Raw genomic sequence first — 16258 nt, 5'->3', positions numbered from 1 at the left:
AGTATTCCAGCTCTGGGAGCAGATGTCTCGAAGGGCATGGAGCTGATTTGTTCTTTTTTCGCCCAGATTTTGAAAACTCCAGCCCACGCTCGAGCTGCTGGAGCCCGGGGTTTGGAATCGCCGCTGGTGGCTCTGATTTCGGCAGACTCGAGAGAGCCCGACGAGCTGGGGGAGGCAACTGAGTCGCGCACCCCTTTCCGCCGGGGCCTCCAGACTGGCCTCCGCCTCGGGCCCAGGGGTCTCCCCGCCCCGGGACCTGAGCCTTGCCCGCGTCCCGTGGGCACCCCGTGGACCGGCCGAGGGAGAAGGAGGGGGCCGAACCCCCGCTGCGAACTCGGGAGACCAGACCTAGCAGTTTCCCCGGGCCTCCCTCCCAGGATCCCGAGGGGATGAGAAGGGGCGGCCACAGCGCAAGGCACTTACCCGGGTGCGGGTGGAGGTTGAGGCCGGCCATGTACTTCCCGGGCGGCAGCGGGCCGGGCAGGCCTGAGGCGGGCAGCCGTCCGGCCGTGGCCGCGCCCACGCGGTGGCTGTCCATGGCCAGGCCGGAGAGCAGCGGCGGCGGGGGGCCGTGCACGGACCGCGGGGGCCCGAAGTCTCGGCCATCCATCCTCCGCGGGAGTGCCGCGGCCAGCCCCCCACCCGGCCCGCGGGCCTCGTTCAGCGGGACCTAAAAGTTCGGCCTCGGCGTAGTCCCAGAGTCCTCGGGCGGCGGGGGCTCCGCGGCGTGCATGGCGGCGGCGGCCGGCGGGGCTTGCGCTCGGCGACGGGCCCGCGGCCCGAGGCGCACAGACGGCCGGCGGCGGCGGGGCCCCTCCGGGCGGCCAGGCGGAGCTGCGCGAGGCAGCGCACAAGGCGTCTTGGCGGGGAGAGGAGACGGGCCGCGAAAGAAACAGAAGAGGAGGGAAGAAAAAGAAGGGGGGGAAAAAAAGAAACAAGTTCAGAAAGTCGTCTTGCCGTTCGGGGTCGGGGGCCGCCGATGTGGTGGCCAGAAATGAAATCGGGAGTAGCCCCTTTTCCATAAAAAGTTAAATTCCATGCTCCTTCCTTCGGCGGCTTCAGACTCACGGCACCGGGCTCAGAAAGTGGCCGGTGGCGCGCTGTGCCCCAGCCCGGACTCTGCCTCGGCAGCTCAGGGGTGCTCCCGAAACTGCGGAAGGCCCCTCGGCCGCGCCAGGGGCGCGTCCATACAAACCTCCGAAGTGTGTTGCATTCCTGGGCTTCACATGCCCCGGGATTTCAAACCATGCACCCTTTCCGTGAGCAGTTCGAAATGTCTCCCTAAACACTGTGTCACTATCTGATCCGGAAAGTTTAATATTTAACCTTTGGGGACCCTTGTCTCCCTTTTCTGAGTTTGGTTCCCCTGAGCTCGCCCCGAGCCGCGGAATTAGTAGGTTTTTCACGAGAGAGGCTGCTAAACGGGTTTATTATTTTTAAAGAGAGTCATCGCCCCCTCCCGCCAGCCCCCTCCGGCCACTGTGAGTCGCAGAGTCCGAGGACCCAAGACGTGGCATTCTCGCCCGAGGACTGGAAAGAATCTTTCAAAACAAGCTTTGGTTTCATTTTCCAACGCCCTGGCCTGGGAATCCTGCGGGCCGAGGACTTGGCCAGGCGCGGGGGGATTTGGGGGGCGTCAGAGGGGAAGGGAGGGACTCAAAGGTCTTGATCCTACCCTAGCTTGCCCCCAACCCCAAAAATAACCTACAAAGAACACCTTCGCGGTGCGGGCCGACTGAGGGGCGCCTCCCCCGGCGTTGGGCAAATCTCCCTGTAGTTCCAGTTTAAAGCTGTTTGTTTAAAAGATTTGCCGATTCCCGTGGGGGCGGGAGGGGGTCTGGGAGCCAACCCCAACCCTGCCCTCGCTCTCCATCTACCCGCAGCAGCTCGGATTCCTGATTCCAAGAGGCCCAGGCACTCCTAGAAGCCGCCGATCACGCCGAAGCCACCGGCTCCCGGGTGCCCGCCCTGCGCCCCGCGCCCGGCGCCCAGGCCCCGGAGCTGCAGACCCTCAGCCGCAAACCCCCCGGCGTCCTCCAGCCTCCCTCCCCAACTTTGCTAAGAGTGCTTATTTTAACCCGGTTTTGGTTACAAACACCCCCTCCCTCCCTCCCATCAGGCTCTGATTACCAGATCCGCGTTTACTTTGGAAAAATCTAAGATCGCCACATCCGAAGATACATGTCTTAAGGAGGCGACGAGCTTTCCGTGATTTTTAAGAAAAAAGAAAAAATTTTCTTTGTGCAGCTTTCTTTTTAAAAGCCAGGGCTTTGGGGCATGCCCCAGCGCCCCACTTTGGGGAAGTCGGGGTGAAGCCCCCCGGAACACCCTTGCTCTGGTAGAGAAGCTGGCTCGGCCATCTGCGGGCTCTGCTGCGTTCTCCCTACTTTTCTCCCCCTCTTAAATGCAGTTAAAATGGCTGAATTCCGGCTTTTAATTAAAAACAGCCTATAATCGAAAACGTCTAGGCGTCCCTGGCTCCCCCGCCGCCTGCCGGGAACCGAGAAGGGAACCGACGCCCCTCAGCCCGGCTGGGCGGGCTAGAGCAGGGCTGGGGGCTCAGGTGGTGGCCCGGGGCGCAGCGACTCGCCCCCACCCCTCCCAGGGCGCCCCACCACACCGTCCCTGGTCCCCCGATGCTGTTCTTGGGAGCTGCAGAGCTGCGGGGATCCCCGGCGCACCCCGAGGGGGAGGCGGGGTGGGGGGCCACCTGGAGAAGTTTGGAGACCCCTGCGCCCGGCCAGGGGCAGGCGGGTGGCTCGGCGGCGTACCTGGCGCGGCGGGGCTCCCGGCTCCGGGCTCCGGCGACAGCGACTCCGGCGGCGGCCCCGACTCCCGGCGCGGCTAGGCGCCCGAGCTGCCCGCCATCCCGCGGCCGCTGCTCCCCTTCGCCACCCGCAGCCGCCTCACACTTTTTGCCCGCCTTTCCTTTTTTTGGTAGAAAACCGCTCCCCGGGCCGAGCGCTCGGCGCGCCAACTCCTCCGCCCTCCCGCGGCCGGGCTCCCGCAGCCCCCGGAAAAGCCAGCTTTCCTCCCGCCGAGCTCCCCGCTTTTTAATAAAATCCAGGTAGCGCCGGTTTAAAGAATCCCAAATCTCCATATACAGCCCGGGATTGGAAAAGGTACATTACACAACCCCCCTTTCAAGTTCCTCTCGCTGGATCTAAAAAAAAAAAAAAAAAAAAAAAATCCCGCGGAGGGTGGGGGGGAAGGGGAGGCTGGGGGAGGGGAACACTCTCAGGCAAAGAAACACGCATTGTTCCCGGGTGCCCGCCTCCCCCCAGGCCGGCCCCCGGCCACCACCCATTGGCGGCGCGCGCCGCCAATCACGCGCATGTAAACACCTTGGCCCTCAGCCATTCCTATAAAACCAATTACGGACCAAGGGGCTCCAGCAGTTTCCAGGCTCCCCTCGGCGGGGCTGAATGATCAAAACTGGTGGTGAGAATTTTTCCGGGCCGTTTCTAGGCAGCCCTCCCCCTCCACCAGCTCGGACCCCCCCTTCCTCCTCCTCCCTTTTCCTCCCCCCTCCCCCCAGCGTCTGGGCTGAGTGATCAAAATAGAGGAAGATGGTTGTCGCCGCAATCCAGGGCTTTGCAAGGCGCGGTTTAATGGGCCGCCTGTCAGCTTCCTACTCGCAGGAGGAGGTGACAAGCCGAGCGAGCCGGGAAGGGCCTGGGGCCCGGCGGGCTGCACCCCGCGCCTGGGCCCCCGGCTCCCTACCTCCCCTGGGGCGCGCGCCTTCTCGAACGCGCGGTGGAGACGCCAAAACGGACAAGGGCTGCTTTTTCCCTCCTCCCCCCACCTCACTTTAAAACAAAGCCGCGATTCATTCCCTCTCCCCGAACAGCGCGGTTGGGTGGGATGGGCAGGCGAGAAGGCCGTTTTCCTAGCCCCGGTCTGCGGGTTCCTCCCTGAAACGCGGTGTCAGATGGTTACTGATTAATATTTTGGAGAGGCCGCGGCGGCGGGCAGCGGGTGAGTCTCTAATCTTCTAAAAGGGGTTCCTATAGAAACGCGGGCCGGGGCGCGCCCTCCGCTCGGCCCTGGTCGGGGCTGCGGCGCTTTGCACCGCGCCCCTCCCCAAAGGCTCTCTTTGCGTGGGCGCTCCCCTCCCTTTCTCTCCCCCCCCCAAAAAAAATCAGAGCAGAAAAAAGGATTAGATCGGCTGAGCGCGAACTGACTCCCTCTCAATTCTGACATTTCAGCCTATTAGCATTTCTCCACGGGGCCTTCTGAAACCTATTAAAGTGTAATATTAAAAACCTCTTGGCTGGGGGCCTCTCTCGCCTTCCATCCGCCGCGCCCCCTCCAGGGAGGGCGAGACCAGGGGAAAAAAAAAAAAAAGAAAGAAAGAAAATCTGTTGAGCTCAGAGGAAGCAGCAGCCAAGCCCCAAAAGTGCTTGGCTGGCCGCGGCGGCCGGAGGGGGAGGGGAGACCCAATCCCCCAGACTTTGTACTTTTATTTTGCGCTTTCAGCAAAATCCTTTCTGGGTTGAGTAGCCGGGAGCTGCCCGCGGCAACCTACTTGGCTGCGGGCGCGAGGAGTGCGGACGCGGTCGGAGGGGCAGCCCCGCAGGGACCAGTGCCCGGCTAGGCAATGCGTACCCTCGTAAGGAAGCTTGGAGGGGCAGAAATCCTTGCCGAGCCTGCCTCAGAGAGCAGCTGCGGTGATTAGATTTTAATTAAAACAAGAGAAGCCCGCTCTTTCGCCCCGCGCTGCGGACTCAGCGTTTTCGCATCGTTCGTTCTATTTTCCCCCCAATCCATTTTTAAGGCAACTTTTCTGGAGGGGGGGGGATAATGAGCTAGTTAGCACCCATTCGTTCTATTTTCTCTTCTCCACTTTTAGAAAAAGAGGGGGGGCAGGCTTGGAGAGCGAACTGGGGGTGTCTAATTTAATTCCAGTATAAATTTGAGGAAAAAAGTTCAGCCTCTTGAGGGCAGTTTCAAGTTGCCCTTTCTGGAGCCTCCTGCGCTGGTTTCTAGGCTGCCCTCTTTTGGAAGCTGGAGCTCTGCGTGGGGGAGGGAGGAGTGAGAAGGAAAGAAAGCCACGAAAATAGCCGGAGCCGAGGGGAACGAGCGACGGAGCAGGGCACGCAGGTCTCAGTGGCGGCCGGGGCGGCGGGAGGCTCCCAGTGAAGCCCCGGGACGGCCAGGAGCAAAGACGGACAGGAGAGGGGGGTTAGAGAAAGGAGGTATTGTGTCTGTGTGCCTTGGGGGAGGGGGCGACTGCAGGAATAAAGTAAATTCAGTTGAGCTGCCGCAAGGCTGCTGGAAGCCAAGGCAGGAGAAGGGGCCGTGCGTGGGCACGCAGCCCGGGTGGGCGCCGAGTGACCTCCAGTTTCATCCAGAGGCCTTTGTGGGTTCCTAGTAAACGCTCCCACTCCCGAGCCCCCATCGCTCAATATTCAGACCCCAGACACGGATCCCCTATTCCATTATGCCCCGCCCGGGATCTGGAATGTTTTTCTTTGTTTTAATATAGCTCAAGAAAAAAAAATACGTACGTTGAGAGAGTTGGGGTGGGGAATACAAAGGGCTTGTGGGGCGGAAAAAAAAAACAAAAGCCTATTTTTATAAATGTTTAATGTTTTCACCCCTGGATGCTCCAAGACGCCGTAATTGTGACGGCGGGATATGTGTGCCATAAATCATTTAGTTGCTAATAACAATTCTGCCTGTTGGCCCTGGGTTTGCCAGTGGCGTTTGCATTTTGCAAGCGCGCTCCTGGTCGGCGTGGCGAGCCAAGCCTGCATTTCATTAGGGCCGAGGTTCGGGGCAGGCGAGGCCCCCGCCCCCACCCGGGGCCTTTGTGGGCTGCGGCCCCCGTGCGCCGCCCTCCCCGCACACACCCGCACCCGCGCGAGCCGCCGCCGCCGCCGCGGCCCTCCCGCCACCGCCCGCCCGGGCGCAGGGCCGGGGAACGCGGCGGCTCTCGGTCGCGGAGCGGGGCTCTCCGGCCGGACCGGAGAGCTGCCGCGTGGCTGCGGGCGCAGCGGGGAGCCGCCGGCCGCGGACGACCTACGCGCGCCCGGGTCGCCGCGCGGTGCCCGCCGTCGCCGGGTAAACAGCGGCCGGGAGCCATCTTAGGGCGGGGGACGGGCCCCAAGCCCGGGGGTGGGCGCAGCCCCGGCTCTTTCCAGGACCCCTGCCATTCGTAGGGGGGCCTCGGGGGCACCCCCGGCCGGGCCCTGGGGTCTGGGGACACGCCCTCCCCGCGCCGGTGGCCACACCGAGGTCACCCCGGCCCGGGCGCCCCGCGGGGAGCGGCGCGCAGCCCGCGGTCGTCCCGGCCCCGCCGCCATCTTCCGCCCCGCCCCCACATGCTCGTGTTTACTCGGCAGCTCCGCAGCCAAAAAGAGTGTGCGGACGCAGAGTGTGTGTGTGTCTGTGTCTGTATGTCTGTATGTGTGTGTGTTTTGTACTGGCCGGGCGGAAAATCGGCCGAAGGCGGGGAACTCGTCGCAGCCCCGCACCTCCGTTCGCGGAGAGCCCGGCGCGGCCAGCGCTGTGGTGCGCGGCCGCCTGGGCCGCCGGAGCCGGGGCCCTTTTGTATGCCGCTAGGCCTCCTGCGCCGTGAACGCGGCCTGACTGACAGCGCTCTTTCACTTCGTTTTCAAAGCAAAGGACAGGCCAGCCGGGGACTCGGCTCTCCCGGGCTGCGCCTTTGTCGCGGCGCGCGCTCAGCCCCCTGCGCCTCGGCCGGGCCTCCCCTCCTCAGGGCCGCACCCGGCGCTCCCCGAAGCCCTGGTGTGGCTGGCCGCCGGGACGCGTGCTCCCTCACCCCCTTCCCCCGAGAAGCGGCATCCTTTCCTAGGCGGGGACGCCCGCGCCACCGCCCCTGCCCCCCGAACCGCCCTTCGCGGTGGAGGCCCAAATCCCCGCGCTCCCCCAGCCTCTCGGGCCCTCGCCGGCCCCTGCTGCCCGCTCGGGAAGCCGTGACGCGGTCTGTTCAGCGCCAGGTTCCAGGTCCGACAACCGCGGAGCTCCCGGCCCGGGTGCCGCAAAAACCCGGAGAGGCCCCGCCCGGGAAAGCCAGGCTCGCCATCCCTCTGCTGGGACAGGCCCAGTCACGACTCGGCGCCGAGCCGAGGTTCGGGCCAGGCCAGCCCAGATGAGTCCAGGCCAGCCCAGATGAGTCCCGACCCGCCGGGAAGACCAAGTACGCGGCGCCGGAGCCTGGAAAGCCGCAGGGACCAGGGCGCAGGGCGGGCAGAGCCTGGACCGCAGCGCCAGGCCGGCCCTGGCAGATCCCGGCGGCTCTCGGCTCCGCCTCCGGCCCTGGCCTCTTCCCCCGGCCGGGTCGGGTCTTCCACTCTACTGTTTGGCTCTAAGGGGATGGAGACACTCTCCGAGCGCAGGGGGCTGGCTGCGGCCATAAATCTCGGCGCGGGTACTCCCAGTCCTCCCCGCGTCCAGACCCCACCGGATGCCTTGCTCTCCAGGTCAGGGCCTGGGGGCCCCGCGACTGCGCAGGGAGTCAAGCCAGAAGCTTCCCTGTTCGCCAGAGAGAGGGAACAGCCCTGTCCACTCGGTGCCACCATCTTCCATCCCCGCGGCCACCGGACCCTGAGGCGGCTTGGGCCTCACCACATCGCTGCCTGGGGTGGGGGCCCCCGGGCCGGACGCTTACTTGTAGGAAGGCTACGTGAGGCTGGGATGGGCCCAGTGCTACCCCCCTGAGCCCAACTCTGGCTCTACCTGTACCATCAAGGGGCGACATCAGGGTCACAGTGGTTTCCCAGAACTCAGCCTGCCACCCCTCCACAGACCGTGCTTTTTTTTTTTTTTTTTTTGCTTATAATTTTTTATTTATTTTTTTTATTATTTTTGGGGGGGGTACGCCAAGTCAGACCGTGCTTTAATCCTGGGCCATCGTTCTGCCCTTGGAGCCCTCTGCGGGCGCACCGTGAGGAAAGGGGGACTTTCTTCTGAAGGGTGTCTGCAGGCGCCTTGCCTGTAGGCAGGGACTCATCTGGTTCGCCACCGGTGCCAACCCATCTTCTCCTTGCCGGGGATACCCCAGCTTTTTCCCCGTCTGGCCCCGGCTTGGCACCCTCGTCAGCCACCCGCTTTGGCGCAAATAGGCAAACCATTCAGAAAGCAGGAACTGGTCCAGCGCTGGTAGCATGTTAAGGACGGTGGTCTTTCTACCCCAGGCAGGAGAGGAAGGTAAAGGGGGACAGATCCAGACAGGGTGTATTTGCAGTAATAATGCTTAATGTCACCAGCTTTGTTTGTCTCTTTGCCAGAGGGGCGGGGAACAGGCCACGGAGCTGGTGTCCTGCATCAGCCGAGTAGGCCGCGTGGCTATTGATCCAGGGACAGCCACCTCCAAACAACCACCTCTTGCGCAGGACCTCGGGCGGAGACAACCGCAGAGGGGGGGGCATTCACCCCTCCTGGGTGCCTCTGGAGAGCCTCCCTGTGCCAGTGACACGATGGCAAACTGGCACGTGGCAGATGCCAGAGGCGGAGGGTTTGGAAACCTTGCTGCGAAACACTCACCCAGGGAGCTTCGGCTCCTTCCTGGAATTTCTAAAAGCACATTTGGAGGGACGGAGGCCTGCTGGTCGAGCCCAGAAGAATTTGAGCGCTGGTCTCAGTGGCGGAACGCAACCTGGGAGTGAAGAGGCGGCAGAGCCACATTCCGGCCGCGCCTCCCCCCTGGGCCCCAGCCCCGGGCTGCCCCAGGAAGCGCCTCTGAAAACAAAGCGCTGCGGTTTCAGCCCAAGGTTAAAGTCCACCGCGAGCATTTTTTCCCCCAGAATCCAAGAGCGATCGTGTTTCTCCAAATAAACCGCCAATAAATCAGCACAGGGGCCGCCTGCTGAGGAGCTCTGCTGACCTTGGGGAATGGATTTCCTGCTAGACCCGTTGGAGGACAGGCATGGGGAGGGGGACACCATGCCAGCCGTGCCCCCCTCCAGAGAGAAGCGGAAGAGGGATTGGCCAAGGGCATTCATGGGCGTTTATCGTGGTACTTGTATGCCCAGAGGGGATGAGGCGGCTCTGGTTATTTGGGGGGCTGGCACTGCCGGGTTGTGGGGGGTGGCTGTGGGAGATGGTTGCTTTGAGGGAAGCTAACCGCGTGTTCACTGAGCACCCAGGGTCCCCACACTGTTCTAGGCACTGGGGAAGAGACACCAGGGACAGACAAGGCCTCTCTGGGGGCTTCCTCGTCCGGGTGTGCCTGGGTGTGTTCCGAGAGCCAGTCTGTGAGAGTGTGACGAATGGGATTTATGTATGTCAGCGCCAGGGTGACTAATGGAGGGCCTGGCAGCACGTGTGTTTGGGGAGGGCTGTGCCTGCCTGGGGAGGGGTGCTGCGCCTGGGAGTGCGCGTGGGAGGGGGCTGCCTGGTCTCGAGGAACGCTTCTGCTACCGGATCGCAGCTTTGTTTGGGCCTCTGAGCGCTGCCTAGCAGGCCTGTGCACGCTGAGGAGCAAGTTCCACCACCAGCCTGGCCCCCAGAGGCGCCGCCATCCCTTCCCACCGCCCTGACCCACATGGCCACTGCCGATCCAGCCCATCCCACCCCCTTCCACAGCAGAGCCCTCCAGCGTCCTCTCTTTCAGTCTGAAAATTCCTTCTGCTGCAAATCCGTGCAGGCCTGGACAGCCCTCCGTCACAGGGACTGTCACGCCCATTTAACAGACCAGAAACCAGAGGTGCAGAAAGAGAAGCAAGAGACCCACACAGCTGAGACGCAGCGGCAGGCACCGTCAGCTGAGCCGGGTGGGGCGGCGGGGATACCAATGTGAACCCCAGCACCCCTGGGAGCCCCCGGCCTGGCCAGAACTAGCTCAGAGAAGGTACCCGGTCGACTGCACTAACCCAGCCGGCCGGCCCCCTCCCTGTCCTGGCCTGTGCGTTCTCTCCACTTTCTGCGGCCTCTCTCCTGCCCTTGCCCCGGGGGGTGGGGGGGCAACAGAGGTCAGAGGTTAACGGGAGCCCATTTGGCCTGAGCCTGGTAAGGGCAGAGCGAGGTCAGGCTAGCCCAGGGAGCCTGGCCCGCATTCCCCACTGAGAGGGGGCTGTGGTCAGGAGTTCAGGGCGCCAGGGCTCATACCTGGTGGAGGTCGGGCTCAGGACACACCTGGAGAATCCCATCTCCCTGTGGGTCTCCTGGTTTCCGACCACCCCACACTGCACCCCTCCCCCCCGCCCCCAGCAGTCTCTGGGCGTTCCTCTGTTGCTGCTCCTTGCACGTGCATTCTGTCCCACACGGCTGTGCCCCTGTTAGACACAGTCATCAAAAGGGTCCCCATGAGCCACAGGAGTGGGGTGACTCCCTAAGCTCACCCAGCCTGGGTGGCAACAAGGAAGCCAGACAGGTTTCAGCCCAGCTCTGCACCTCCGGTGCTCCCAGCCAGTGCCCTGTGGCCCCTGGTGGCATCTCCAGGGACGGGACAGCAGGGCCTAACCGTTCTTCCCAGGTCTCCCGGGAGCCTCCCACCCCCACAGACTCCCAGGATGTCTCTCTCTGTCTCTCTCTCACACAACACACACACACACACACACACACACACACACACACACCACACACACACACACACACACACACCCCCCCCACGTCTCTCACTCTCATCACCCCCGCCCCCCTTTTTTTTTTTTTTAATCCTTCTTTGGCATTTTCTTTCAAGCAGAAAATAAAAACATTTCCCAGGGCTGCAGCTTTGAAAGCTTCCCTTGCCTTCCTGCCTCTCTCTCGCCCCCACGCCCAGGTCCGTCCATTTCCAGAGTCAGCAGAAAGTCAAAAACAAACCCACAAAGATCAAACCCGACAGGCCCCCCCCCACCCCCCGCTTTCCCGCATCCCTCCACTTTCTCTGCATGTCTCCGTCTGTCTCCACCCTGGAGAGGCGCAAGGGGACAGGCCCCCCACTATACATGCACACACACTCTTGCATACTTTCCGTGGCCACGTGGAGTCTCTTAAGAACCTTCTAGAGCCCTGCCAGAAAGGCCTGCTTATGCGGTTCCTTCTGCTGGAAGTATGTGGGTTCTCCCCTACCCTCCCCAGTCTAGCCCGGCTCCCCTGGCCCAGCTCCCCTGGACCTTCCTCTGGGAGGCCATCTGTTGTGTGTTGAATAACTCCCAAAGTTCATATGTTCAAGTCCTGACCCCCGATACCTCAAAGTGTAACGTTATTTGGAAATAGGGTTGTTGTAACTGTCGTTACAATGAGGTCATCGTGGAGTGGACTAGAATGGGCCCCTAATCCAATATGACTGGTGTCCTCATAAAACCAGGACACAGGGACTTCTCTGGGGGTCCAGTGGGTGGGACGCCACGCTCCCAATGCAGGGGGCCTGGGTTCGATCCTTGGTCGGGGAACTAGGTCCCACATGCATACCGCAGCTGAGAAGCCTGCATGCTGCAACTGAAGATACTGCATACCACAACAAAGATCCCATGTGCTGCCACTAGGACCCGGTGCAGCCAAAATAAATATTTAAAAAAACAAAAAAACAGGACACACACAGAGGCGGGGCCTGGAATGCATCCTCCCCCACAGCCCCCAGAAGGAACCAACACGGCCCACACCTTGATCTTGGGGTTCCATCCTTCAGAACTGAGAGAGAATACATTTCTATTGTTTAAGCCACCCAGTTTGTGACCTTTTGTTATACCAGCCTTAGCAAACGAATACAGCATCTCAATTTTTTTTTTTTTTTTTTTTTTTGTGCGGAGCCACATGGCTTGTAGGATCTTGGTTCCCCAACCAGGGACTGAACCTGCGCCCTCAGCAGTGAAAGCACAGAGCCCTAAACCATGGACCACCAGGGAATTCCCACATCATCCCAAATTTAAGCACCCACAAGAGTCAGGCGGGAAACGCAAATGAGCAGAAGTGGGACAGCATCTAGAGGATGACTGGTCGCAGCCCAGCCAGTAGTCCCCAGGAGTTCATATCTGCTATTGTTCATGTGAAGCTGGTGCATCAGTCAGAATGGGCTAGGTTATGCTGCAGTGACAAAAATCCCCAACATCTCAACGGCTTAACACATAAAAATGTATTCTCCCCAATACATTGTCTGCTCTGAGCTTGGGCAACCATCCAGGGCAGCTGAACTCCGTGTGGTAACTCAGCACCCCAAGCCACTTAGATTTCTTGGGTTGCCCACCTCTGTGTGAGGCCATCACAGGGAAGAGAGGATCATTGCACAGAGGACTTTCACTGCCAGAGCACTTATCGTTCCTTGTACTAATCCACTTGTGTTTATTTAAGAAATACTTACTGGGGCTCCCCTGGGGGCACAGTGGTTAAGAATCTGCCTGCCAATGCAGGGGACACGGGTTTGATCCCTGGGCCAGGAAGATCCCACATGCTGTGGAGCAACTAAGCACATGCACCACAACTACTGAGCCCACATGCCACAACTACTGAAGCTTGCATGCCTAGAGCCTGAGCTCTGCAGCAAAGAGTAGCCCCCACTCGCCACAGCTAGAGAAAGCCCACATGCAGCAATGAAGACCCAACACAGCCCCTCCACCCCCCCCCCCAAAAAAAAATACTTACTGCTCAGGCTCCAGGCTAAGCCCTGACGATAAAGTGATAAACACAGTGGACCAGAGTCCTGTCCTCATGGAGCTTGCAGTCCAGTGAGAGGGCCAGCTGGTTAACAAAGAACTCTTTAAGTGTGGTGAGCCCTGCCAAGGAGAAGGCCCAGCAACAGTGGGAGGAGCCAGACCATGCAGGGCCTCAACCTAAAGCAAGAAAGAGATGTTTTAAGTGGGTCCCACAACTAGGAAGCCCAAAAGTATAACACCTTCAGGTATGGATGGATGAAGGAGATACACTGTCCTCTCCCTCTCATGACCCCTCCCTCCCTCTCAATTTTAATTCGCTTTCCATTGGCCCCATTCTCTCCTACAAACATCCATTTTCTCTGGTAGGATATGGCCAGCCTCACATCTGCAGCAAGAAAGAAGCAATTCCCCAGCAGTTTATCAGGAGAGATGATAATGTGGGACAGAAAACAGACTGCAGGTGAGCTGTCTCCCCATCACACTCTTCTCTAAGGGCAAGATCTAATCAGACCTGAGGAATGACTGATGGATGAGATTTATCACACAGCCTTGCCCAAGAGGCAGAACTTCACCAAGGGGGTTGTATTGGCCACAAACCTTGTGGCTTCTCCAATCACTGCCCCACCTTCCCCTCCCCTTCCTCCTCTTTCTGCTCCTTCTCTCTTGTTTTCTCTCCATCTCTCTCTCCACATCCTGCTCACACCGGCACACCAGGTCACAGTACCAGTTCCAGATGACAAAATGCCATGCTGTGGGGCATGGGGCCTGGCTCCCCGACTGGCTGTCATGACACACTGTATCCTCTGGGGATGGCCACGCCGTGTGTCCCTTCTACACTGTGACCTTGACATTCCTCCCAGTGGAGGCTAACCAGACACATGAAGTGACACTGTGACTTCCAAAGCAAGGTCAGAAAAGGAGATGCAATGTCACCCCTTCCGAGCTGGGGGTCGAACTCTGTTCTGTCCATCCCTGGTAAGGCTGCCTTTGCTGGGGGTGGGGGTGCTGACTGAATGACCGGAGGAAACAGGAGGGAACTGAGGAGTCAGCCAACCTGGGTTCAAGTCCTGATTCTGCCTTTCACTTGGTAGGTGACGTTTACAAGCTGTTTCCCCTCTCTGAGCCTCAGTTTACCTGTCTGTAAACTAGAGCTGAACATACCTCCTTTCCTGGGATCAAGTGAGAGTGTGTGTGCCTACAGTGACCACGCAGATGGTGCCGAGATGCTCATTCTGAATACTAGCAGGCGCTCAGGAAGCCCCGTGCCCCAGGTGACCACCGCCCTACTTCCTATACTAGTGAGGGCTGGGTACCAAGCAGGTGCTCAGGAAAGGATGGTTTCCCAACTGGCACTGCGTGGACTGTGGTCAGCCCTGTCCCCAGGCCATGCCCCAGCATGTCTTGACCAGGACAGGACTGAAGCCAACTATTGCTTGCCTGGGGCCACCATGACAATGGCCACAAACTGGGTGGCTGTAGACAGCAGAAATTTATTCTCTCACAGTTTAGGCAAGAAGTTCAAAGTCAAGATGTCAGCAGAGTTGGCTCCTTCTCGGGGGCTCTGGTAGAGAATCTGCTCCAGGCCTCTCTCCTAGCCTCTGGGGGTGGCCAGCAGCCTTGGCGTTTCTTGGCTTAAAGCTGCATCAGCCTGATCTCTGTGTCTATAGTCACAAGGCCAGCGTCCCTCTGTGTCTGTGTCTTCACGTGGCATCTCCTCTCTGTGTGGGTCTGTCTCTGTGTTTCTTCTCTTCTTATAAGGACACCAGTCATATTGGATTGTGTCCACCTTACTCCAGTGTGACCTCATCTTAACTAATTATATCACCAATGGCCCTATTTCTAAGTAAGGCCACATACTGAGGTTCCAGAGGGCAGGACTTTAACATACCTTTGTGGGGCACGCAATTCCACCCACAACACTGACCGTGGGCCCTTGCCCCTCTCCTTATCCCAGCGCAGACACAACTCGAAAGCCCTCCTGCAGAAGGGCTGGGGCCCTCCAGCTGTCCATGATGCAGAAAGGGAGACTGAGGTCTCGTGGTGTAGGGACAGTGCTCACATCCCCTAATCGGAGGGCCTGCAGTCAGAAGCTGCTGTGACTTGGGGGGCTTCCCCTGGTCAGGTGCAAGGCAGGCCAGGAGGAACGGGAAGTTCCCCCAGCACCCCTCAACAGACACTAGAGTGAGGTCATCCACTTCCCCTGCCAGGTTCTACATGTCTCCAGGGTCGCCATCAGGCTGAGCCCAATAACACGCCCCCTGAGCAGGGCGAGGGGAATGGAGTGGGAGTTTGGGGTTGGTAAGATGTAAACTGTTACATTTAGCATGGATAAAGAAGGTCCTACTGTAGAGCACAGGGAACTGTATCCAGTCTCCTGGGATAAACCATAATGGAAGACAATATTTTAAAAAAAAGAATGTCTATACCTGTATAACTGAGTCACTTCACTATACAGCAGAGATTGGCACAACATTGTAAACCAACTATACGTCAATTTTAAAAAAATGATTTAAAAAATTATTAAAGGGACTTCCCTCGTGTTTCAGTGGTTAAGAATCCGCCTTCCAGTGCAGGGGATGCGGGTTCGATCCCTGGTCGGAGAACCAAGATCCCCCGTGCCGAGGGGCCGCTGAGCCCACGTGCTGCCACTGCTGCACCCGCACGCTCTGCAGCCAGCATGCCACAACTAGAGAGAAGCCCACGTGCCGCAGCGAAGAGCCTGTGCACCACAACAAAAGATCCCGAATGCCGCAACTAAGACCCGATGCAGCCAAAAATAAAAGTATTTTTTTAAATGATTGAAAAAAAAAAAAAATAACACACCCTGTTCTGGTTGTGTTTCTTGGCCAACGTCTCTCCCCTACCTAACTTGGGTCGCCCCCCAAATAAACTACCTGCACCTGCATCCTGATTGCGGGGATCTGCCTCTGCGGGGCCCCTCCCACACTGGCTGCTGCCCTGCAGCCACACAGGGTCACCTCCTGTGCTGTGTCATCATCTCCACCCCAAGAGGCCGATGGGGCTCAGGAAGGGCCATCTCCGCCCAGGTCACCCAGGCCACAGCTGGCAGGCCCAGACGTCCTCCTGCACGGCCTTTGCTGTGCTGCCCGGGTGTGGTGGCGGCAACAGCACTGCTATGTCTTGGGGTCTTGTTTTGATGCGGAAACGGAGGCCCAGGTGGGGGAAGGGACTTGGCCAAGGTCACGGGGCTGAATGGTGTTGGAGGATTTGAACCCAGATCTCTTGGGAGCTCCAATCCAGATGGCGGAGTAGGAGGACATGGAAATCACCTCCTCGCACAAATACATCAAAAATACACCTACAAATGGAACAGTTCTCACAGAACACCTACTGAACCCTAGCAGAAGACCTCAAACACCTGAAAGGACGAGAAAGATTTCCACATAACCAGGTCGGACGAAAGGGGAAAAAAAAAAAAAGGGACCTGCGCCCCTGGGAGGGAGCTGAAAACACATCTCTGCCCATCTTGTACCCTCCCAACAGCCCCCATCACCCCTCTTCCAATTGTCTCCTACCTGTCTGTCACCCTACAAGCCTAAGAGGCCGTATCCGTCCACTTGGGCTGCCACAACCAAGACAGGGCAGCTTAAACCACAGAAATATATTTCTCACGGTTCCGGAGGCTGGACGTCCAAGATCAAGGTGTCAGCCAGGTTGGCTTCCTCTGAGACCCCTCTCCTCAGGGCGTGTCGATGGCC

The 16258-nt window shown here is 59.6% G+C and overlaps 2 protein-coding genes and 1 long non-coding RNA gene across 11 annotated transcripts in view; 2 read left to right on the top strand and 1 right to left on the bottom strand.

The window, feature by feature from the left end:
- Positions 1–3172, bottom strand: part of TNRC18 (trinucleotide repeat containing 18) — an 89113-nt gene extending 85941 nt beyond the window's left edge. For 5 of the 6 annotated variants that reach the window (XM_057695054.1, XM_057695057.1, XM_057695055.1 and 2 more), the window contains exons 1-2: positions 2772–3172; positions 424–859 (exon numbers count right to left, since the gene is read on the bottom strand). In XM_057695054.1, coding sequence (XP_057551037.1) covers positions 424–610 — 187 coding nt within the window. In that variant the 5' untranslated portion in view covers positions 611–859; positions 2772–3172. The remainder of the gene's footprint in view (positions 1–423; positions 860–2771) is intronic. The other variant, XM_057695060.1, reaches the window with a different exon arrangement.
- Positions 3173–3660: 488 nt separating this feature from the next.
- Positions 3661–15420, top strand: LOC130828989 (uncharacterized). Its single transcript, XR_009047443.1, has 3 exons — positions 3661–3978; positions 12906–12999; positions 15086–15420. It is a non-coding gene; the product is annotated as an uncharacterized LOC130828989 (long non-coding RNA).
- On the top strand, positions 4001–10478 carry LOC130828988 (uncharacterized). Of its 4 annotated transcripts, none has more exons than XR_009047441.1 (2): positions 4001–5103; positions 8256–10478. XR_009047441.1 is itself a non-coding variant. In XM_057695063.1 (2 exons), exons 1-2 carry the CDS (start codon positions 5641–5643, stop codon positions 9764–9766), a joined length of 579 nt encoding a protein of 192 aa, XP_057551046.1. In that variant the 5' UTR covers positions 5207–5640; the 3' UTR covers positions 9767–10478. The 4 variants fall into 4 exon arrangements, 2 of the variants coding, with proteins under 2 accessions (XP_057551046.1, XP_057551045.1); XM_057695063.1 differs by lacking the exon at positions 4001–5103 and adding an exon at positions 5207–6066 and having other exon boundaries at positions 9614–10478; XM_057695062.1 differs by lacking the exon at positions 4001–5103 and adding an exon at positions 5211–6066 and having other exon boundaries at positions 8256–10474.
- Positions 15421–16258: the final 838 nt, after the last annotated feature.

This window comes from Hippopotamus amphibius, chromosome 9 (genome assembly GCF_030028045.1).
Source record: "Hippopotamus amphibius kiboko isolate mHipAmp2 chromosome 9, mHipAmp2.hap2, whole genome shotgun sequence".
NCBI lineage: Eukaryota > Metazoa > Chordata > Mammalia > Artiodactyla > Hippopotamidae > Hippopotamus > Hippopotamus amphibius.
The sequence above is the reverse complement of the archived record's forward strand: the minus strand, read 5'-3'. Positions and strand labels throughout refer to the sequence as shown.